Source organism: Electrona antarctica (assembly GCF_951216825.1).
Source record: "Electrona antarctica genome assembly, chromosome: 17".
NCBI lineage: Eukaryota > Metazoa > Chordata > Actinopteri > Myctophiformes > Myctophidae > Electrona > Electrona antarctica.
This window is the reverse complement of record NC_136798.1, coordinates 15,940,122-15,964,127: the sequence shown is the minus strand read 5'-3', so window position 1 is coordinate 15,964,127 and position 24,006 is coordinate 15,940,122. Positions and strand designations below refer to the sequence as shown.

The 24,006-nt window shown below is 41.4% G+C and overlaps 2 protein-coding genes across 5 annotated transcripts in view; one reads left to right on the top strand and one right to left on the bottom strand.

Moving 5' to 3' along the window:
• Positions 1-24,006, top strand: part of LOC306941530 (visual system homeobox 2-like) — a gene marked incomplete at its 5' end in the record, with an annotated part of 242,961 nt that overhangs the window by 196,649 nt on the left and 22,306 nt on the right. The window lies entirely within an intron of this gene.
• On the bottom strand, positions 539-23,409 carry ncoa7b (nuclear receptor coactivator 7b). 4 transcript variants are annotated; one of them, XM_079525430.1, is made up of 17 exons: positions 23,311-23,409; positions 21,676-21,829; positions 18,938-19,125; positions 15,990-16,057; positions 15,768-15,875; positions 15,573-15,674; positions 13,857-13,982; positions 13,492-13,676; positions 12,808-12,962; positions 12,012-12,581; positions 9,977-10,148; positions 9,115-9,262; positions 5,274-5,399; positions 4,900-5,052; positions 3,832-3,927; positions 3,597-3,670; positions 539-2,902 (listed from the first exon to the last, which is right to left on the bottom strand). In XM_079525430.1, exons 2-17 carry the CDS (start codon positions 21,711-21,713, stop codon positions 2,767-2,769), a joined length of 2,445 nt encoding a protein of 814 aa, XP_079381556.1. In that variant the 5' UTR covers positions 21,714-21,829; positions 23,311-23,409; the 3' UTR covers positions 539-2,766. The 4 variants fall into 4 exon arrangements, with proteins under 4 accessions (XP_079381556.1, XP_079381557.1, XP_079381558.1 ...); XM_079525431.1 differs by lacking the exon at positions 23,311-23,409 and adding an exon at positions 23,171-23,295; XM_079525432.1 differs by lacking the exon at positions 23,311-23,409 and adding an exon at positions 23,000-23,143.

The window sequence follows — 24,006 nt, the reverse complement described above, 5'->3', positions numbered from 1 at the left end:
ATCACACTGCAATTTGTTTTGCCAACGGCTGATTCGGTCTGGCTTATTAGCCAGGCTAAGTACCTCCCTCTCTTTCGCACACGCACACACACACCCTTTTGGCTATAAAATGTCTTATTTTAATATTTTCTACTCTAAAATTGTCTAAATTTAAACTATTGACAGTGTAACTAAAGTTCCAGGTCTGTACTGAAACAACAGCGGTCTCTGGGGTGTTCGAAAGAGTCTGCAACATAGAGTGTGTCTGCAACCACAGAATGATAGTTTAAAACTATTGAAAATACAATTAAAAATATTAAAACATAATGAGTGACTATATATTCTGAATACTGACATTTTTTGTGTGGTGTTTATAAACTACATTTTCTGAGTAACTATAGCAAACTATATTCTGTAGCAGGTGTTGCTGTTGTTCAACTTCAGTGGGATGTTTGAGTGGGAAAAGATTATTTCTGGGTAATATGTGTAATATGATCACCAGACATCTGACATCTTGACATCAGATGTAATTCGATTGGAGTAACAAAAAAAATAGGCATTGCTGTATATTAGCATTTATTTAGCTTTAAATGTGATAGCATTGACAACACCATAAATAGTTCCTCAGTGATATAGAGTAGGGCAGTTTTGGATTCACAGGAAATAATACTTTGAGCATTCACAGTCAAACACTTAAAAGGACACAAGTCATGTTCACATGAATAGATAGTGAATAGCGTGGGCGATGCCATAGCAATGATGAATGTTTTTCAATATTGCATACCGTATTTCATGCACCACTACCACACCGTGAAAGGTTGATGTGTAAAACACAGGATATTAATGACCTTTTTTTCTATGATAGCTGGTAAACTGGGCCTCAAAGTGCATTAAAACTGCAGATTTTCCCTTTTGGTCGTGTGTATTGAATGAACAAACAGCTTCCCTTATGTAGCGGTAACCAAACCACATTCAGTAACATTACATTTTAGAAATGCTTTAACCACTTTAACCCTATACTTCGTTGACCGGGGCAGGGTCCTCCAGGAGTCTATCTTTGGACTTATTTTTTCTCCTCGATATCAAATCTCTGCAGGAAATAACCGATAACTGATCTCACAATACGCCACAACACTAACTTGTAGATAGACCTTTTACAATATGCCCAGAATAGAGTCGCTATAACGTTTAAGTGGTTAAGTTAAACACTTGAACAACATTGAGTTACATTAGACAAAAACAGCCGATCTACAAGCTCACAACGCATTGCAATGTGACACGATGTGAGCTTGTAGATTAGCTATTTTTGGGAAAGAGAACCGGTGTAAACGGAATAAAGCGGTCCAAGTAGAGTCGACTGAGGTCCTGTTTACTAGTCTAGAATGTAAGTGGTTAACTACAAAGGCCAAGTCTTATCCATAGAAGCAATGAAATGTTCCTACGTCCCGCAGTGCAAAGTGGCATCGGTGCTACACTAATACTGGATATAGCCCTTTTCTAACAATGACCACACAAAAACCAAGTACTGTATATAGAATTGGTTCAACTGAGATAAGAATTCAATACTGACACTGGATGTTTTTTGTTGTTTTGTCTCATGTAGTGCTTGTAGGGATTTTTGTATTCAATTGTTTTGGATGGTAAAGTAAAGAAACATGGACAGTCACATTCAGCATAACATACAAAAAAAAACAATGAGAACTTAAAACCATAAAAAAAAAAAAGGGAAAACAAATTGTGTAAAAATATAAATTTAAAATCTTGTAAAAAATATGAACAGAAAAAGGGTAAAAAATTAAAAATAAAACTTTGTCCCACATTTCCCTTTGCACGTTACCCATCTGGCAAACCAGTTGTTTTATATTGTGAAAGGGACATGATATGAAAATGATATACAAGGGGAAATGCAATGGAACATTCTGTCAAAACGATGACTCCAAATATGATAACACTAAGGAATCGGCTTCTGAGGAAAGTACATCATTCCTCACTGTAAACACTTAACTCCTCTGTCTGCTTTTAAAGTGGGTTTAAATTGGAGGGTATGCAGATCATTGAAATCACAAATGCATCAACCACTCCTACACACAGTAGGGGGAAAAAAACTCCCGTTTTTGCCAACTGTACATATTCCCAATTATACACATTACAACAACCGGACACCCTTTTTTGATACAGATTATAAAGCCAGCTTTTTTTCATATAACTTCAACAGTAACATAAGCATACAGGGGTCCTTTGGCCCTCAGTCATAGGGTTAACACACACCCTTATATTCCCTTACCTTTCGGTACGTAGTGGTAAGGCAGTCCTGCATGCTGGGATAATTGGAGGCATTGTGGAATGTCTAAGGCAGCATATAAGTGAGAGGAAATAACAGCAGTGACATTTCACACTTCCTCTCTTCATGGGACAACAAGCCAGACCCACAGTAAGCTGGCCTGGGGCACAACCACCAAATATAACCCAAAACTCAGCAGTTGATATCCACGTCCTCCAAACACTGTCCAAATAATAATTTCAGACTGGTGAGCGCTTCCAAATGAGAGCAATCCAGAAGGCCATCTTATCCATTTAATTCACTTCTCAGTCACTTCGTATAAGAAATGGACAAATCCTGACTATTTCCTCATTATTCACATTGACACACACAAAAAGTTTAGTTGTTATGTGGGTGGCTAGTGATGCCTCATAGTGGTAAATAAGATACAGTACATATGCAGACTTGGGATTTGAAGGTTTCAGAGGGGCAGGGTGTGACTGCGGATGTGGCAGCATCGAGCAAAGCTACTCAAAGGCCCAGACCTCTACACTGTGGATGTTGAAGTCCTGCTGAGCAGCAAGGGGTTGATTGTTGAAGGTCGCACAGCAGGTGGTGGTGCCCCGGTGCAGCTCAGCGTCCAACCACAACCCCAACTGACCACTGCACAGGATGGAGAGTGTAAAGAAGCAGTGGCGTGAATAGAGGAAATCAGTAGTTTGGATGAAGCAATATATTAGGCTTTTTCATGCGCGTGTGTGGCATGGGGTTTGAACCTTTGAAGCTCATCCTGGAGTCCAGGATTGCATTTGGAATGAATTCACATACAATCACAGGACACGGCTCCCAACTGAAGTTGTCACTGAACATTACTCTGCAGTTTATAATAGGTATACAAAAATGGATACCATGGGACAATAAGGAAATGGCACTATATTACCAACTCACTTAATGCTCAAACCTCTTTAGCTAATGTACTGTGAACACTTATCAGGCTGACGACTGACAGGTTATGTAGTAGTAGTAGTAAGTAGCCTTGCCGAGCCATGAGGCCCATAGGGCAGGAGCCTATCTCCTGTTTCTGTAGCGTGAGGCAGCTTGATGTACAAGTACATCCCCTGGACATGATGTACAAGTACACCCCCTGGACATGACGCTAGTATGTCGCAGGGACTTACCCCCAATCCAACCCTTGATGCTGAGTGTCAAGCAGGGAGGCATTGGGTCCCATTTTAGAGTCTTTGGTATGACCCGGCCGGGGATTGAACCCCAACCTCCCAGTCTCAGGGCGGACACTCTAACCACAAGGCCACTGAGCTGGTCTACAGGTTATGTAGGCTACTGCATATCTACTTACCCTCCTCCTCCCATCTGGAGAGAGTCAGTAGAGCCTTTCACAAAGTACGAGTTCTCCCCTGTCCAGCGATACACCTGCCGAAGAAATAGCAAACCATGTCAGAATTGACCACTTGAATCATCTTTAAGACAGATTTGCAATTTGCTTTGAAAATTTACCCAAACCAAACTGTATGCAATTTGCTTTGAAAATTCACCCAAACCAAACTGTAAACATATGTAAACTTGGTACAAACCTTGATCTCAGGACAGAAGCTGTAGAGGAACGTTTCTCCAGTGCCATAGCAGTACTCGCTCACTTTGAAAGGATGAGTAGAGAATGCCCCAAACACCTGAGTGAAAGAAGGATAATAAAGTACAGGATCGAATACATTAACAGTAAACTGACTATTTCCTCATATGCACATTTTACTGATCTGCATGCACTGTGTATGCAGATATTAGAGAAAGTTGCATACTAGTTGAAGAAATGATTAGTGAAGAATCAAACCACTATAAGTTGCACTGGAAATGCTCTGGCAATTTAACCTCATGCCTTGAGTTACTAAGGGCTATTTGAAGTGTTTCGTTAGATTAAGGCCTGTACGCACTGCACAATCCTTTATTATCATTCACGTCCTACCATGTCAGACTATCAGATTAAATTGGAATAAATCCTTGCCGTTTTTTTCTCTTGAGACTGGGCACACTACACGGTTTTCACATTACCCGACATATTCATGCCAGGGGACACTTTCTCGAAATATATTGTAATCGGGAGTCCGCAGCACCCGGGCAGCTGTTCCCACGCACACACACCCAAGTTGGTTTGCTTCATTAGTTGTTCATTAGGCTATATAGCATTAGGCTATAGTGAGTACCAAAATATCTTAATAACCAAAATAGTGCTTAAATATGCACTTCCACCATGGACAGAGAGAGAGAGAACACAAGTCACAGTATCATAAGTTTGCTGGAGCTATACTATTACTATAAGGCTATTTTGTTTTAGACTCTCAATTAGAAATCAGAATTATTTTAATAAGTGATATAGGTTACTCGAAATTGAATGTTGCCCAAGCCAAATGACAGTGATGTGATCCCAAACTCTGTGGGGGCACAGCTAGTCTTATGCAAAGAGCTGTAATTCTAACATCGGGCTTAAAATCGACCTTTATCCGCAAACATTAGCATCTGGATACATGTATGCATGTGCATGCAATGTACAAGGTTTCAATCAAATTCAATAACTTTATTTTCATTGCAGGTGCAACACATTTTCAATTTGCAAGTCCAACGCAGGAGAAACTGAAAATACTGTATACCTGGCTGTCCACATCTTTGATGACCAGCAGCACAGGACTGTCCACATCCAGCAGCATCCTGTACAGGGTCTTCAGGCTGGTCCCGTGCTGTGCAGTGCTGTAGACCAGTCTCCAAGGGTAAGCCTGCACTCGGGCTGGTAAGCGGCATGCAAGCTGAATGGCAGGCAAACAATCAGACAGAGAGAGACTGGCCTGTTTATGTTTGGGATTACGTGAAGTATCTAGCAACAAGTAAAGCTTAATTTATACTCTGTTGTACGGTGGTGGAGTGTCGCTTGCCGTCTCAGAGCCGATTTATACGACTTTGCTTGCATATCTCTCCGCTCTTCTCGGCAAGTGACATGGTTGTACGACAGAATGGACATCAGGCTTACCTTTTCAATGTGTGTGTCCTCAAGTAGAGCACTGATATCACTGAGGATGGGCAGTGCTTCCACTGTCAAGTCTCCGTCATAGCTGCCGAAACTCTGCCTGCGCTTTGCCTCATTGATGGTGATGATCTGGGAACAACGAGCACAGTTCAAACACATGGTTATTCAAATAGTTAGATGGTGAATAAATAAAATGACTAGGACTCACACACTAAAGTTTAGATTGATTAGTTTATGACTTGCAGTTGGATGAAGAGCATTAGCTTGAAAACATCACTGCTGGTGGATTGTCAATAAATAACACTACAGTGTGCAGACTCTTTTATCTTTCATTATTGTCTATAGGGAAAGAACAGGCTTAGGGCAGAGACCCACCCAGGATGACGTAGTGCCGGTCACCATCTTTGCGTCTCACTGAGTGACGACAGTTATAAATAAGGAAGCACTGTGTCAATAATATGATAAAGCCACCGTCCCTTGAGTGTAAAATTGCGTCTATAAAACAGTTACCATCAAAATAAAACGCCAGCAGTCTTTAACCCTTAGAAGAGCAATTAATTACATTCTGGAAGAGAGCAATGACGCCAATTGGCGTCTTTCTCGTTTCTTATTAATCTAAACATATTAATATGCTCCGGAGCGCTGTTTAAATTCCTGAGTTTATATTCCAACTACATTACCCAGAATTCCCGTGTCACGTGACACACGTGTATGCTTTCCTATTGGAAACTGACGCCCAGCCCCCAGTGAACAGGGGGGTTGGTTACTTGACTCCTCTGAGGTGGGCACTGGAGGAAGAGTTTTTCAGCCAGGTTTGCAGTCGCCGCAAAAAAAACAATCTGAAAAATGATCCATCCGTGTCCAGTGGCATTCTCCAGTCCCAGACCGTTGGCCGGGCTGCAACATCCACCCTCGCGGATTACACGTGTGCAATGTTTTTTCTTCTCCCCACCGGAGTTACCACCAAGGCTGATGCCTTCGCTAAAAGGTCATTTTATTGTATTCGAAAATGCCCTAATATGACATGTCTAGTAAGACGATCCCTATATTTGGCCCGAGCCGACCTAGTGCTGATATCAGATAGATGTGGTAGAACCATATATGGATAGATCTAACTGGTTTAGTCATCGTGACAGGCATAGTCGGAGAATATATAACAAGGGTCGGTACTATAGGTGATCGACGTAGCTAACAAAAACATCTGATCAAATGAATGTATTGTACTGTGTCTTTGTGGGCCGAATCGTGGCATACAAATAGATGTTTGTATAATTAGTATCACGATAAAATAATATGGCGACGTTAGAATGACACCACCAATGAGTGATCGCGGGTAATGTAGCTGCCCAGCGTATATCCAGCACCATCGCGTCACCACATTCCACTGGCTGTTGGCTAGTAGTAGTTGCTAACAAACACTGCACAAATGGTACTGGCTATTGGCCGGGCCACAAGCCCGGGAAATAGCCAGTACCAATGTTGCTGGATGATTGCGACGCAATGGTGCTGGATGTACCCTGGGCAGCTAGCTACATTACCAGCGATCACTCATTGGTGTTTTATTCTAACGTCGCCATATTATTTTATCGTGATACTACTTATACAAGCATCTATTTGTATTTGTCATGCCACGACTCGGCCCACAAAGACACTGCACAATAAAATCAGTTGATCGCCAGCAGCCGGGTAAAACGCCATGTAATAGTAGCGTGCACTGACTACAGCTAAAATGTTTATTTCTTTTTATATATTTAGAACTGGCATCAGATGAGGAGGAGGAGGATGAAGAGTCAAGACTGCGATGGCGCTCTCCGACACTGAACCGGATTCATTCATTCATTCATTTCAGGGGGGGCAGTTTTTGGGTGTTTTTTTTATTTAGCCTACTCACACATAACCTGACTCCGCCAGATGGGGCAGCAGAGAGTACACTGGGTTCCCCCCTCCTGCTCCCATCTGGGAACTCTCAGGCAGACTTGATGCCCGGCCACAAAACGGCCTGGCCAATCAGCAGCAGCTAGAAGCTAGAATCTGCTGCTAGAAGTTGCTCACAAAACGGCCTGGCCAATCAGCAGCAGCTAGAAGCTAGAAGCTGCTGCTGATTGGCCAGGCCGTTTTGTGGCCGGGCATCAAGTCTGCCTGAGAGTTCCCAGATGGGAGCAGGAGGGGGAACACAGTGTACTCTCTGCTGCCCCATCTGGCGGAGTCAGGTTAACTCACACACACACCGTCAAGGACTGGGTTTGGGGACATTTGGGAGAAGTAGCTCTGATCCATAGCTCTAAATGCGCATTTAGAGCTATGGATCAGAGCTAGGGGAGGAGTAACTGTTTTGTATGTAGGCCTATTTATTTTCTGTAATATTTATCATTTTATTATGTTAGTCGTAAAAAATAAAATACGCTTTTACAATGAGTTAGACCTGTCATGACTATTTTGTTCACTATTGTGAGGTTTATTGTATATGACTAAGCAAGTTTCAACTGTGATTTACACAGTATACAAACATTCAAGTCTATATTTTGATACATATCATGGGCACCAAGTCATGTCAAAACAATGTCCTTGGATGTGTTTTTTATCAAAACTGTGTTTCTTCATAACAGGTTTTTGAGATACATGCATGAATAGACAAGGTACTGGTAAGACTATGTAAACATGGTATATATCAAAATGTGCGTTAGAATGTCTAATTTTACCCCAAAAAAGAATTGAGTTTATATGATGTTCCAATTCAGAGCTAGGGGGACTTTTAGCTGGATAGGTCAGATTGATCATGACTGACCATGCTATTTATAGATGGCAAAATATCTACAGTGGTACATGTGAGAAACTTTTTATTTCATTTTAATTTAACTAGACAACTCACCCTTTAAAATGAGATATTGCATGGCTATGTACGCCCAGCAGAAAAGTTATTTAGAAAATAAAACTTCAACCGGGCATAACTTTTTTTGTTGTCCTAGAAACACTACCCAGTGTAAATGCAGGCTCTTTTAAATGGCTTCCAACACAAGAACTAAACATTTTATCAAGTCAAGCTTTCTCTGAAGGTCTTTCGTTGTCACACATTCACAACAGAGAATTTTCAATAAATCATTCAAAAACGGGATTATGCCATAGAGAAGTCTACCTACTATATAGAAATCCTTGAAACTCTCAAAGAGTTAAAGGTATATTCAGTGATTTCACTTAATTCAAATATCACTTATTTTTTTTGTTTTGTTGTGATAATCCTCCCTACTATAGAGCTGACCATATAAGGAGTTCCTCCCTGTCCCCAGTTAACCCCTGGGGGTCAAAAAAACCATAGGTTTAGTTTTTGGCTAGGTGGCCCAGCCTTCATCCAATCAGGGCCTTCCGCCAATCATGATCGAGTGGGGGCGGGCCTTGGTGTGTGTGCTGTTGGCCGGTCGCGTGCCCCCCCACTGTAGTGTGTGCATGTGCACATCTTGTTACCGGGGCGGACCAGGGGGTTTTCCAAATCACTGAATAAATAAATAAAATACTTGTCTTGAGAATGTTGTAGAGAGTGATAATAACGGCATGGCCTCCCTGTCTAACCTTCATCAATACTTAGCATGATTATTTGTGTCACAATGTAATGTTCAGTGCCAAAGCACAGACTGGCTACATGTGTTCTAGTGTGGATGGTCTATGCCTCTATTGGCTAAATGGAATATGCCAATATTCCATTTAGCCAAAGTTAGAATGGAATATGCTGTTATTGGTCTACTTTTGAGTGGACAGACATGCATACTAATACAGACAGACAAGCCTAGCTTTAAATACCGTGACCTGTGTGCAGCGTAAAAACTGCCTATTCCTAGTCTACTGAGCTTACCTCCCAGCTACAAGATGCGGGATCACTGAAGAAGTTATCAACCATATCCAACTCATCCTTGTCCACTACCACGAATCCCTGCTCCCGAGCATCCTTCCCATACGCATCCGGAGACCACTGGACAAAGAATGCATACAGGTCGTTGACCCTGGAACGGATCAGGAAGAAGCACATCAATGAAGACACACATACAAACAAAACAGATGTTTCGTTAACCCTTTCAGTGAAACCCATGTCTAGAATGCATTATAAATACTTTTTCGTGTATTAGAATCTCATTATGACAATGTATAATTACAGCTAAAAGTACTCTTGCCCATGTACACATAATGCATTTTATAATTACATGAGTCAAATTTCATAATACTTCTAATAAGTGCTGGTCAGTCGTTTGTCTTTAGCCAGGATTGTAGTACATTATAATTCTTATAGTTGCCATACATAATGCATTAATAACATTTTTGTAAAGTATTAGACTGTGATTACAAGTCAATATAAGTGGTCATTTGGTGCTTTAAGTGAAGAAAAAAATAAGCATTAAATCTGTATTATTAAGAACACACAAACCGTCTACACTTACAGGAATGCCATTAATGAAATGCTTTACAATGTGTTATGATTATTGTAATGATGCAATATAACATTAGACTCCATTTGTCCAAGAGGGACATAGGTATAAGGAAAAGACATGTATATATGACTGCTTAAACTTACATATTATAAGCAGATTATAATGAATTATAAATACAGGTATGTTTACAATGCATTATAGACATGGCCTTCATACAGGCCAGTGTTTTTGTATTTCAGGTAGGCTTAAGCGGCAGTATGTGGAAATCATGCTGATTAGCTGTTCTCTCACCTTTCCTGTGGCACAGCAAACCAGTACTCTGGCTGCTTTCCCCGCCCCCCAAACCAGTGGGCAGGGGTAGAGGTCAACGCTGTGGCGAACGACTTCCTCATTGGCTTTCCCACTTTGAAGCACAGGAACATGGGAGGAGTCTTGCTCTTCTCCTCAGAGGAGCGAAGCATGTCTAGCAACAGAACGAGCAAAGGAAGAAAAGATCTTTTCAGTTTTCAAGCAACTGAATGCTGTGATTTGCAGCATTATCTGAAATGATTCTGACAGCAAATGAAAAAAGAAAAAAAAGGCTGGATGACCGACAATGAGCACACACACACACACATGTGCACACACATTCGATGTATACACACGTATACATTAAATAATCTGATTTAAAACTTAAAGGGACAACGGCAATTTTGAACCTAAATACCATTGTCATCGGGCATAAGTCATCATACCCCTGATGCCGTGAAATGACACATTTGATGTAATTTGGTTTAAGTCAACATTTTGCCAAGAAATTAAAGATACAGCGAATACAAATGGTCTCCTCACACATGTGATTTAGTTTCAGCTTAGTAGTAGAAGTCAGCTAAGTATCCAAATCAGCTTTATTGTCACATCAAATTAAGTTTTTAAAAACAAAATCACACCTGTGTGAAGTGAGGGGCGCTCTTATCATCATACATCATCATGACGTAAAGTAGACACTATGCCTATTTGCTCAGACACTATGTTGTAAAATTCTCCAATAATTGTCAATGGGAATTTAATGTTTGTTAAAGATGAAGTTTGTGGACGATAACTAAAAGCTGAACGTGGACCGCCCCTCAAAAAGTGGGTGAAATGTGTTTTTGTGCATAGTTCCCATCGTGTTATTTTTCCAAGAAAACAAAGAAAGGGAAGAAGAGAGAGGGGGGGGGGGGGGGTGTAGGAGGATCAATGCAGGAAAGAAGAAAGTTTGAGCGATTTTACCACAAAAAGGTACAAGTAAAGGGTTTCAGATATTTAGAGGGTTTCAGATATTTAGAAGCTTGTTTCACAAACGGCACACTTGTTGGGTCTCTCTTAGCTTATTTACAAACGGCACAGCCGTAGGGTCCCTCTTATCTTATTTACAATACAAGTAAGGGGTTTTAAGATATTTACAGCTAGTTTCACAGATGGCACAATAGTAGGGTCTTTCTTAGCCAATTGTCAGGCTGTACAACCAGACAATAAGCTAAGAAAGACCCTTTAAAGGCTTAGTTCAGATTTTTGGCCATTAACTCATCCAGTGCCACCGGGTGAACACCAGTTTTGGCCCTCGTTGCCACCGAAGCCCATTATAAATAAAAGAAAGAAAATTAAATTCTATTGTGCATGTAATGTGCATGTCATCACCTGACATGCAGATTAGAGCAATTTTCAAAATATGGATAAAAAACGCCTTTTTTTTCAAAAAGGTGTCCAAAGGCGCCAATGGCACTCGCGGCCACCAGGGGCAGGCGTCCAAAGGCGTCCTGTGGCACTGAGACAGTTTTAATGTTGAACGAAAGTTCAAATATGTCAACAATACAGTTACTAGTTTTGTGGATTAATTTATTTTTAATGAGTGGCCTCCAGACTCCCACCAAATGACCAGAACTACTTAATATTTACCAAAACCAGACCAGAACTCCCACCATGGGATTCAGGCAAGTATTTGCAAGTGGCAGCCACTATATTAAGTCTATGGGATTTCTTTTCTAATGCATGTTTAGAACACTTATGATGTAAATAGTTTGCCAGCCAAGTCTATGGACTTTAATGTTTGTTTTCAGGGCATTAAATGACGACGTAAGACGTCATGTGGCCAATAAATACAGTGGCGTCCCTCACTTCACACGAGTGTGATCTTTTTGTGTCCAGTATCACTACACCAGCACAAACTAATATTGTTCCAAAGGGGTCAAAGTTGAACGAAAGTTGTGGTAGAATCACTATATTAATGGCAAGTATTTCCTACAGCTTTAAGTCCAAAAATCTGAACTAACCCTTTAAGAGACCGGTTATGAGAAAGAACCCTTACCTTCTATGGGTGCCTGCATCCTCTGTAATAGCCAAGTCTTCATCTCTGCCTCATAGTTACTCTTCTGTCTCTCCGTCTCGCTCAGTCCTCCCCCTGCTGTTGGTCCGTTCTGCAGCTCCAAATCAAGACATTGGTCCTTAGGGCTGTTGCTGCCAATGATATCATGTACACCGTTCACCAAGTCTGCAGTCCCTTTAGATCTGAGGTCTTTGGTTTTCAATGCTTCCATGTCTGTAGGTATGTCATTGACGTTGTTGACGTCAACCTGTTTTTCAGTTCCTGAGGAGGATTGCTGTGATTCTCCATCCTTTACCGAGCTGTTCTGAGGCACGGCCTCGTCCTCTTCCTCATCCAGCTTCACTTTGGTCTGACAGAGCATTGGCGTCAGAGGAGAGTCTTCCTGTTCAGAGTCGGCAGGTCTCAGAAGCTCCGGTTGATCCCTGCTGATGGTGCTATGTGCTTTGGGAGACATCACCCCAGATTCCGCAGCGCTCCAGTTGACTGTGGGCTCCAGCTCTGTGAAGCCCTCATCTGAAGGAGACTTCTCCGTCTGCTCGCCACCTCCACTCCCTGCCATTCAGAATATTACTTACTCTTCAGTCAATTAGCATTAACAATTCAATTTGCAGCTCATCAAGAACAAATAATTTCATTACGGATGCTACGGATTGCTTGCACAATCGAGTTCACACTCAACAGTTAACATCAACTCTTTCACAGGACACTAGAATTAATTCAGCTGCCACACAATACAAAATGACCTGACTGGATCATGCCAGTTTGGCTTTGGTGTTACCAGATTCTGAGAGGGCTGAGTCGGTGTCGTCCAGTCTAATGGGGAGCTTGGGATCCAGAGCCTCATAGCGGCTGAAGGGGTTGAGATCACGCTCAGAGGGCAGCTGTTCCCATTCCCCGGGCCTGTACACAGGACACAGATCCTGGGGTAGGTCTCTGTGGCATTACAGAGCGCCATACACACACACACACCGCAAACCGCAATTGGGGGGGGGGGGGGGGGGGGGGGGGGGAGGGGGGTTGAAAAGAAAAAGAAATAATCGAACAAAAATGAACATGATGCAATTTAACTGAAAGATAACTGAACAAATTGTGAGGCTTTTAAATTAAATTGTAAAGTAATTCAAAATGGCAAGAATGAAACAAATGAAAAATATAACAAAGAAATATATAAAACAACTTAAAACAAATGATGTATTCTTTAAATAAAAAAATGAGCATTCCTTGAGAATTGTGGGTTGGAAGGAGATAGTGAGTGAGAAAGTAGCATAGAAACACGTAGGGCCTGATAGAAGGAAGAAAGGTGAATTTTAGGATATATATATATATATATATATATATACACACATACATACATATACATATACATATACATATACATATACATATACATATACATATACATACACACACACACACACACACACACACACATAAACAGTATATCATGAGCAAAGACCCTTACGACGGCAGGGCATCCTTGAGCTTCATGCGGGACACGTCGTCATAGAGTGCCACAGAGAGCACCTCCTCCATAGGACAGATCAGGCCGTACTCCTCGCAGCCATGCTCGATCACCAGGGGGTCGGACTTGTGGGGGTCAAACATGATGTTGTTTGGTGTCACAATCATCACTCCGCCCACCACACCCTGCCAGGTCAAAGAACACAAATAAGACAGGAAACGGCACGTGTATCAATAACATAAGGGTCTTGGTCAAAATCAACTATCTGTATGGATGGTAAATGCCAGTGATAGTTAATGAACTAAAAACTAGCAAATATCATAATTATTTAAATACATAAACCAAGAAACATTGGTTTTGCTCACCATGCCATCTGTGAAGTATTTGCAGCTCATCTTGATGAATTTAACCGTTGATGGGCTTTCATCCTCTGAGGGTGGAGATAACTGACGTCGTAGGGGTTTTGCTGAACAGCTGTTTGAAACACCGTCCTGGAAGCCAGTACAAAGCCAGATCAGACACATCCTACAGGTCTTGTTCGCGTCAATCTATTAACCCATTCAGGACGGGAACCCCTTTGTGTTTTTAGCATTGTTATACTTTAGCTATAACACCGAGCGCCCAGCTACGACCTTGTAGATCTGCTATTTTTGAAAAAACGTGAAAATGTGGCGCAAATCTTTGAATATATATTCTTTCAGAGCGAACGTATTTAACTCAAATCTTTGCTTCTGGAGGGTCCCTGGAACAACATTAATAGGGGTCGGCGGCCAATTACATGCAATTACTGGGGTCCTTGACATGAAATAGTTTGAGAATCACTGACATAGAAACATAGGTTTTTCTGATTTAGAAGACATTTGTAGAATCGAAGTCTAAATGGGTTAAGCAACTCAGTTACGCAAAGACACGCCCCCACCTGTCTCCGATTGGCCAGAGCTCTTTGCTCGAACTGCATCACATGGGCAGACCGTATAAAATATCTCCCAAAACCGACCCTGCTTTTTGATCTCATCTAAAATCCGTCTTTACATTTTTATCCCACGATTTTGTAACCCATTTTTTCACCCAGTGTCAATTATCTAATGTAATCCTGGGCGCTACACTTCCTCTGCCAACCTGGGGAGGCAGCGGACTGACCTCATGCTTCCTTCTATGCATGGAGGAGTCCAAGCTGCTTCTTTTCACCTGACAGGGGAGAGCCGACTCAGCACCGTTCGAGTTACAGTATGTACCGATAGGGACAGAATCGTAAATTAACGTCCCCCCCTAGGCAGTGCCAGTTCCGAGCACTATTTTCAACACTGAGGAAAGCCGCAGGGGCTGCTATCCTCCGAGAATGTGACACACGACTAGAGGCGAAGCAGTTCTGCGTGAGTCACAGAAGGGGACGTTCAGTAGGCTAATCAGAGGCAGGTGGGCGCGGGTATTTGCATAACCGAGTTGTTTAATAGATGCACGTGTCTTTTTCACCTCTCCTCTAGGCTGCCTTGTTGTGCCTTTAGTGTTCCCTTCCCCTGCCTATAAAATGTGAAAATGGATAGAATATAACCTAACCCAGCAAAACACACACATAAGAACACGGTCAAAGGTCTGTCTTTTTGCATGAAACAAAACAGTAAATGCCTAGCAGGAAGCCTTCTCTAAAAGCGTTGTCTGCGCGTTTGTCTGTGTGTGCATTTTTCGCGAGCTACAGTAATCTGAAAGAAACAACAACTGCTGGACAGTTTTTCCACATTTGATATACTTATTACAGACTTAACACACATATACTAATTGAAGTCAATGAAATTCGGATGGGGCTGAAACCTTGCCTTGACTGACCACATGAACAATATGGATGTTAGGCTATTCTTCGTAGTTCAACAGACAAAAGGCACCCAACTTGTAGGAGTCGCTAGGGTATCCAATCCCTGTACGGCTTGGCCAATTGTGTTTGTTGGAACGCCTAGCCAAGTGAATGCAGCGGTTGTGGGCAAGAACTTTACCCAATGTCTGAGTGCCCCCAATATACATGATTTGGACATAATGTCCAAATAATGTCCCCTTTAAACAGACTTGTAAAGTGTATTATAACTTACATGTGATGCTTCCTGTGGTCGTCCATTTGTGGAGGAAGGATCACAGGAACTCTCAGATTTTGTCTCTGATTCCGACAGGCTAATATCAGGGACAAACAGTTTCTGAAAGTGTGACGGAGACGACTGCATTAGTCATTAGTCGAACAAAGACGTACAGGGTTAACCTGCAGAATGTGGCTCAGGCCAAAGTCTTACCTGACCAGGGTAAACACTGTGAGAGAAGAGCTTGTTCAGCTGGACCAATTTGTTTGGTGTGACATCGAATTTAAGCGCAGTGCTGTTTAGAGTATCAGTGGATCCAACCTGCAACATGTTTCACATGAATACAGGGCTCAACATAGTATGAGAATCCATATAATCTTCAGGAGGTGTCAGTCAGAGTTACAACAGCCTATGACTGTAAAATGAACTACTCACAATGAATTCGACTGTTCCTGGGGGCCTCCTTTTCTCTCTCTTGGCCTGGATGTTACTTTTACCAACATCTGTGAGAGAGACATACAGGTAGAGTGAGAAAGAGTGTGAGCAAGAGAGTAAAAGAGATTGTTATGAATGTAATAAATGTATAAGAGCGCTCTATGGTGACAAAGGAGAGGTTCTCTATATTTGACAATTATTGCATCAGTCCCAGGACGTTATTACAACATATAGTAAGTACAATTTTATTTATAAAGCACCTTTCGAAACAAGGTTACAAAGTACTAAAACCATTGTTCAATACAAATAAGAGCAAATAAATACAAAACAACAAATAAGAGCAGCTATTCGCAGGTGCCTTTTCATCAGCAAGATATTCATTTCATCATTTAAAAAAAATGTTTTAGCTATGAGGTTTTCAACAGACAAACATTTCTAAATGAGGACAGGACAAGCACGCTGCACACAGTAGCTATTTGTCAGTTGGTCGCTTTATGCTCTTCCGTCTGAGGAAGAGCATTGTGCTCGAAACGTCACAGTCATCTATTTGTGCAAATAAAGGCACTTGTCACAGCATCGGAGCCCACAGTGTGTGAGCGTCTTCATTTTTGATCTTTGTATACTACTCACGGCTCAGCACCTGCCCAAATTTGTGTTGGATGCGCATGTCTTTGTACTCTTTTCGTTGGTCACTTTATGACTCATTGTCGGCCAACGTGCTGCCTCATCATTATCTAAAAACAGTGGTTCCCAAACTTCAGATCGAGACCCAAAAGAGATACAGACATTTGCCCGGAACACAATTTACACAAACTAGTGAAAATAGCAGCTCTAACATTTTAATTATTATTATTTGTATTTATGGATTTTCTTAGATGTGTTTGTTTTAAAATGTAGGGTTAGGGTTTTGTTGTATTTAAAAAGTGTGTATGTATATATGTATGTACCCATAAAATAGTTGTGACCCATAAAAATAGGTCTGTGACCCACAAATGGCTCCCAACCCACTGTTTTGGAAACTGTGATCTAAAACACCACCCCACATATACACAGACGCAGCGCATCGTGGGAGGGGAGCTCCCCCCTCCAGGTAATACATGAGAGATGCTGTGTGGCTAAAGCGGATAGTATCATCAGGGACATTCACCACCCCAGCCACAGCCTGTTCAAGCCGCTGCCGCACCCACGGCCAGGCAAGCAATTGAGGAGCAGTACTGAGCCTGCACAACCCACCTTACTTGTAATGTGATGTGACAATAAAGATTGATTCTGAATAGCCATTTGTAATAGTAGATGATCCTAGTCAGCATTTTCTTGTTGCTAGAAGTTATTAGTCCAACACTCCCAAGCACCGTCCTTCCAGGCACTTCCTCATCCTTTCTGGAAAGTGTGGGCATGACTAAGCATTAGGGGAACCAGACTGCACTACTGCCTTGTGTGTGTACACTGGACCTCTCTTGATTGTGTGACAACAGTAATTCATTCATTGGCTTTACACTGAACTGCGACTATTAATTCTAATAACACAAATATATTCACATTGACGTAATCCCATTAGTGCGCACGCACGCACGCACGCACGCGCACACGCACGCGCACACGCACACACACACACACACACACACACACACACACACACACACACACACACACACACACACACACACACACACACACACACACAATTCTAACTGAAAGGCAGCAGTAAATGCGTATTTTGGAGAACTGTAAAGGCTCACTGACTGAGAGCTGGTTGATGTTTGATTTGATGTCCATGTCGTGCTACAGGAAACAATGGTCTTTATTAAAACGACATACTGCAGGGTTTACACAGCTGCTGACAGCCGGTGTGCTGATAATAGTTGTCCATTAACACCGTCAACATGGACGTGATGTGCAGTCTACATACAACACCCTACACAACCTAAGTTAACAGCTGCTCATGAGAAACACTATAACAAAAAAAGCTACACAAAAATAAAAAAGCAATGTGAAAGCACCCACCCACTCAAATGTAGGTTCACTGCATTAGGTATATTCAAATTTAGGCCACAATGTAATTTTTTTGTACGGATAGGTACCAATTGCATCTACCTTGAACAACTCAAAGTAAACTGGAGTGTGTTGGTAACAATTATTGCAAAACTGCCTCACCTTAAAAGAGAAGAAATTAAAAAGATCCCTAGCTAATAAGCCTAATATGCCTTAATGCATTATAATTGCCCTATATAACTAAACTTAAAATGACCTAAAATATTTGACAAATAGTTAATTTTTCACTCAATAGGGACCGCCTCCTGTCGCAAGTTGATGATGTCATTTGTCCATGTGTGATCCAGCCCTATAGAATCTATGGAATGCATGTGTTTTCTCTGCATGCTCTCAATGAAGGCGGTCGCGTTTCTGAGATGCAAGGAGGGGAAGCTAGTGGCGGCGCACACAGTTGCAGCAGCTCAGTGTACTCCCAGCACATCACAATTTCGTTGTACTTGTACCTGTTACAATGACAATAAAGATCTATCTATCTACAGTAAGGTATCATAATATCTGGCTAGGTGGTCATTGTCGGGAGATAATTCACCGAAAGGGAGTTTAACCACTGAGGCGAAGCCGAGGTGGTTAATCACCCTGACAGTATCCATACATACTGTCCCTACCATCGGCAACTGTTTTTATAGCCTAACTGGAGCAAAGGTCTGACTGTGTTTTCCTTTTAAATGTTCCCGTCTTACAAATCAAATCGAAGTTAGTCCCTTTGTTGCCTTTGTCTATATTATTGACTTTATGGAGGAGGCACCACTTCCGCTTTATCGCTTACTCATGATAGAGCTTCCATTGCTCCATGCTCGTATGACGGAAGCATTTGAAAACTGCGTAATGAACTGAAAGGTTAGTCCAAAAAATGTCACTTATTTTAAAATTAAACTTATTGCATTATCATGGATTACCTGAGCCAGCAGATGGATTTGCTGTGATTTTCTCTCCGTCTGCATTTTCATTCTTGTACTCAGGGTTGGTGACAACCAAGGTATCTGAACAGGAGATGATGGGCAACTTCAGGGGTGAATGAGCTGGACTCTGCTCCACCACACTCTTTTCCGATTGGCTCTGTTTGAGCTGTCTCCGCCTCTTCAACCTGAGGAGAAAGAATTCAGGAGTGAGAATAAGTATTTGTTTACTTCCACCCGACTAGAAGGCTAACAAAGATGATCTCACTTACATGAATAACTAAGTCAATGATAGCTAAACATCATTGCACAGTTAATACTGTAAGTCATGGATGTTTTGAATTTAGTTTGTAAATCTTTTCTCCAGGTAGTATTTTCTGTGAGGCATTTCAAATCAATCCATGCTTTAAAACGCAAAGATAACAATAAATTGTTAGTGCATATGTACTGTATAGTATGTTATTCACGTATTAGATTGAGGATAAAACTCATAAGTACTCATAACAGTTAATCATGGAAATTGGTAATTGAATCAAATCCATGATACCAGACTGTCGTCTGTATCACTTTACTTGGCTCCCTAGATGTCTGTTCTTCTTATCCAGTCTTGCCATAAATAGGCATTAATTAACATGGGATTGAATTATGTAATGGCGTTGCCAGATGGCGTCAGGCTTCATTAACAGGCAGCAAATTCAGCCTAAATGACAGTTCAGTGGATCCACAGGTTCCCTGTGCACTAAAAGAATCATGCAACGGCGGTATGCTCAAAAACTAGCCCTTTGTGTGAGAATGAGTCCATTTTGAGAGCCTTCATAGCCTGGGGCAAGGAGGAATAAAGATGATGTGAGAGAGAAATATCCTAAGTGCGTTAGGGTCCTAATGGATGGGCAGCAGTCGGTCGATAAGACTGCAGACATGCAGTGTGTCGTCGTCGTCCCCCCCGCGCACACACACACACACACACACACACACACACTTAAATGCTCAGTGTTCATTTAACTCAGAGTGTACACGGTCCATTTGGTTACAGTACACTCTCAGAGTTACAAATAGATAAATTAACACTGAGGATCCAAGCCACCCATTCTCCCACTCCATCTGATGCAGTGCACATCTGGAAGAGAACTCGGGAATCTGTACCCACATTCCAAACAATACTGCTGTTTCACTTCAGCACTCTCCAGCAGAGGAATGTGGTTATTTTCTATACGTTTGCACATCTGTCTTATTGCTTTTCTATTCTATCTTTATCCGACTGTACCACGGAGACTCCCCGGCCTAATAATGCAAACAAGTGTTCCAGACAAACTCCTCTTCCCTTTCAGTAGCTTGGCTCTTTTGTGTTTGTCACAAACAGCACGAAGCACAGATAGATTTCTATGATAGGCAAAACAAACAGCAAGCTCTTATAATGGCCATGGTGACAGTTTCTTCCATTGAAAACCAGTAATTTGCATAAATGTGGCAAGTAATGCCAGTCATAGTTAGTATCCGTGTGCATTTGTAAGTGTTCCGTGTTCCAGGAAGACCTTTGGTCTGTGTTGTACAGAGAGGAAGAAAGGGAACATATGGTGGAAATGAGCTTGGAGCTGCAGACGCATGCAGTAACTAACCGTGTCTGTTCAGAGATAAGACTTGTTTTTCCTGACAAAATGTTCACTATCTCTTTTCCATACAGGCCCAGTCAGCTATGGTTGACTTCCTGAAATGGTGCGTACCATCATGTGGCACACCACAAAGACCTGATCTACAAGTTCTCAGCACATTGCAGCTCACACCCTTATGTCCTAACCAAGAAGTCCTATTTTGGAATTGGAAACCATGGCCTCTTGATGCAATGCAATACCATAAAGTGTTCAATTCTTTCCATACATTTTCATCAGTTACTAAAATAGATCAATATATTATCAAATAAGAATGTCAAACCACATTATTGGTTTGTGCCACAAGCATCTTATGGCATAGCACAAGCTGCTAATGTGAGTAATATATAGGGCTGCAACTATCGAGTATCTTAGCAAAAATAAAAAGGTTTTACATGAAATTCACTTATTAGTTCAATGAACTAATAACTAACTAATAACCAATAGTAATAAGCAATGTGAACCAGCTACAATATATTTATTAATCCATCACAAGCACATTTTCAACAGCTTTGATATAATAGTTTCACAATCACAACCAGCACCTAATTCCTGCTCTTCTATGGCTCATGCTATGGCTCATGTTTTGGCTGGCTTGGGGTCAGTCACAGCACAATATGCTATTGTGTAATTTGGTGTTCTTTATTTTCACATAAGCATTGCTACCAATTACACCACTTATATATATATATATATATATATATATATATATATATATATATATATATATATATATATATATATATATAAACACATTGCCAGTCCTGTATGTCCTTCAGTAAACAGATTACATGTGTAATGTGAAGGGCTGCTGTTGTGTTTTGTGTGTGTGTGTGTGTGTGTGTGTGTGTGTGTGTGTGTGTGTGTGTGTGTGTGTGTGTGTGTGTCTGAGATTCCATCTATCTAGAATCAGTCGTGTATGGCAAGTAAATTATGGTACTTTCAGATATCATATCTAAGGAGATTGAGTTAATCTAATAAACTGGATAAAAAAGTAAAGACAAATTAATGGTAAATACAAATGGAGGCCAGAGGTATTCGTTTTGCTGCACAAGCAATACAACAAAACTGGACTATCCGACTGCCCCTCACCTCGAGAAATAGCTCTGCTTCCTTTCCCTTTTCTCCATCTGGCCAGCAGGGTTCTAGAAATGCATGCAGCCAAACTGTGCCCAAGAAGACACCAGACACTTTGAGAAGAGATCACCTCTCCTCTCACGCTGCGCTCTCGGCCGCCCTCCTAATCCTGTTGGAGGAGGAAAGAAAAGAAGGGTTTAGCAGGCTAACCATGTTACTTCTGTTCACTGTAAGAGCACAGTGATTGATTATGAAGCTGAGGAGGCCGCCGGTCATCAGCCTAAGTGGAGGTCGATGATAAGTATCTTCTACTACAAGAGCCACTCTAATGTTGTAGTAGCTGACCAATCTGGGAACACATTTCAGTAAAGAGTAAGACATTTAAATGTTAAATATGTCTTGAGAATTTATAGATGACCAATAAGGAGAAATGTGCAACACAGAAAATAGCTGCTCGCCACGCCAAATATCTTACTACTGTACGTCTGATATTGTTACACACACCACAACAGTATTTCTAATATTATTAGAGTAAGCTGCCTCAGTCAGGCAGTTAATTCAGTTAATCCAAATAATATGTAAATGTGTAACATCATGCAATCATAGAAGAACAGCAAAGAATTTTAAATTGAAAATATGTCTTGAGAGATTATAGATGACCAATATAAAGGAGAAATGCGCAACACAGAAAATAGCTGCTCGCCAAATATCTACTATGTCTGATAGTAATTGTTATACACACCCAAACAGTATTTCTATTATTATTAGAGTAATCTGCTTGCAACGGCATGGCAATTCATCCAAATAATATGTAACATCATGTAATCATCGAAGAAGAAAAATCAGACCATAACCATTTAAATCACTTGTAATTCATTTGGTCTGATGAAAACAATATTTGTGCCAACAACAAACAGTATCGATTTATGATTTCCTATAAACTCAGTAGGCTACGTGTTCCCCAGTAAAATCCCTGCAATCCATGATCGCAACTCCGACCCGATAATGTACAAATAGAATAAATCAAATGGATCCGATTTGATTGTACACTTGTAGTAAAATAAATACGTTCAACGGTTGTATAATTGAATCTATACATTTGACAATATCCGCAGTGAATTTAGCAGTCAGATGGCTAACCTGCAGTGCTAAGAGGCCAAATCAAAACACAACCTACGTGATTCAGTCTCCAGCTCTCTCTGTGGGGAAATGATTCCCATTCAGCATCAGCGTCGACCCTACCTTCTTTCACTTCAAGCGGCGTGAAAGTCAACCAAATGATAATACAATGTTACAGATAAGACAGTAGTTACAGATAACAAACGATGTTACAGATAACCTGCTGCTGCACTGCATTGAAGAGGAGAACTAGAGAAGGCGAAGCAAACACGCAGCTGCTGAAGGTACAAGGTTCAGCTGATGCTAGTTAGCAGGCTAGCCAGAGCCAGACAGCCACTGTGTTTACAAGAAGACAATAGCAACCTGGCTGGAGCTGCTGTCTGTTCATTACCGCGTCAAAAGCTTCTCTTTACTCGAAAATTAAAGTTGAACACCTCCTGCAGAGCGGGCCGACGATAAGGGAACGCAAATGCACACATGCATTTCTATGTAAAAGTCAATGTTATGCTATACTCGTTATTGCTGACATACCTTTTCTGCATCCTTTTATCGACTATATGTCAAGAATCGACGTCCAACTACGCCACCTTGTGGTCTTTCTTTTCGCAGATAAGTAAGCCTGGGACCGAGGCTACCTTGTGGACCGAGGCCTCGGTCCCAGGCTTACTTATCTGCGAAAAGAAAAGCCTTGTGGTAGGAAGGTCGGTAACTGGAAGGGGGAGAACATTCGCTATTCAATGTTTCGGGGGAAATGTTATTGGCCCAGAGTTTAGCAACATTTATCTGCCATTCAGACATTTTAGACGGCCCAACAACCGACAACTCATTGCAGTTTAATATCAACAGATTGAGAAGTGTATTGTAAATATCAAATTACAATAACGCTTGTAGGGGGATATCTTTCCCTGGTGGTCTAGTGGTTAGGATTCGGCGCTCTCACCGCCGCGGCCCGGGTTCGATTCCCGGTCAGGGAACTGACATTTTTCACGTAAGTGTTCCCTCGTTTTTTGGCCTGGGTTCGATTCTGGGGTGAACTGTGTTTTTTAACATCATCATTAGTTAAGACTGTTAAGTTGAATAACAAGTTATTGCTAAAAAATACATGTGCTGGTCACATGAAAGCATAATGAAAACGTTGCCTTTATAGGTTGTCTATAGTGTGCCACGGTATACAAAAATGGCCATAACTTTTTTTTCGCTGTGTTTGCAGCAGAGCAGGCCTCTCAT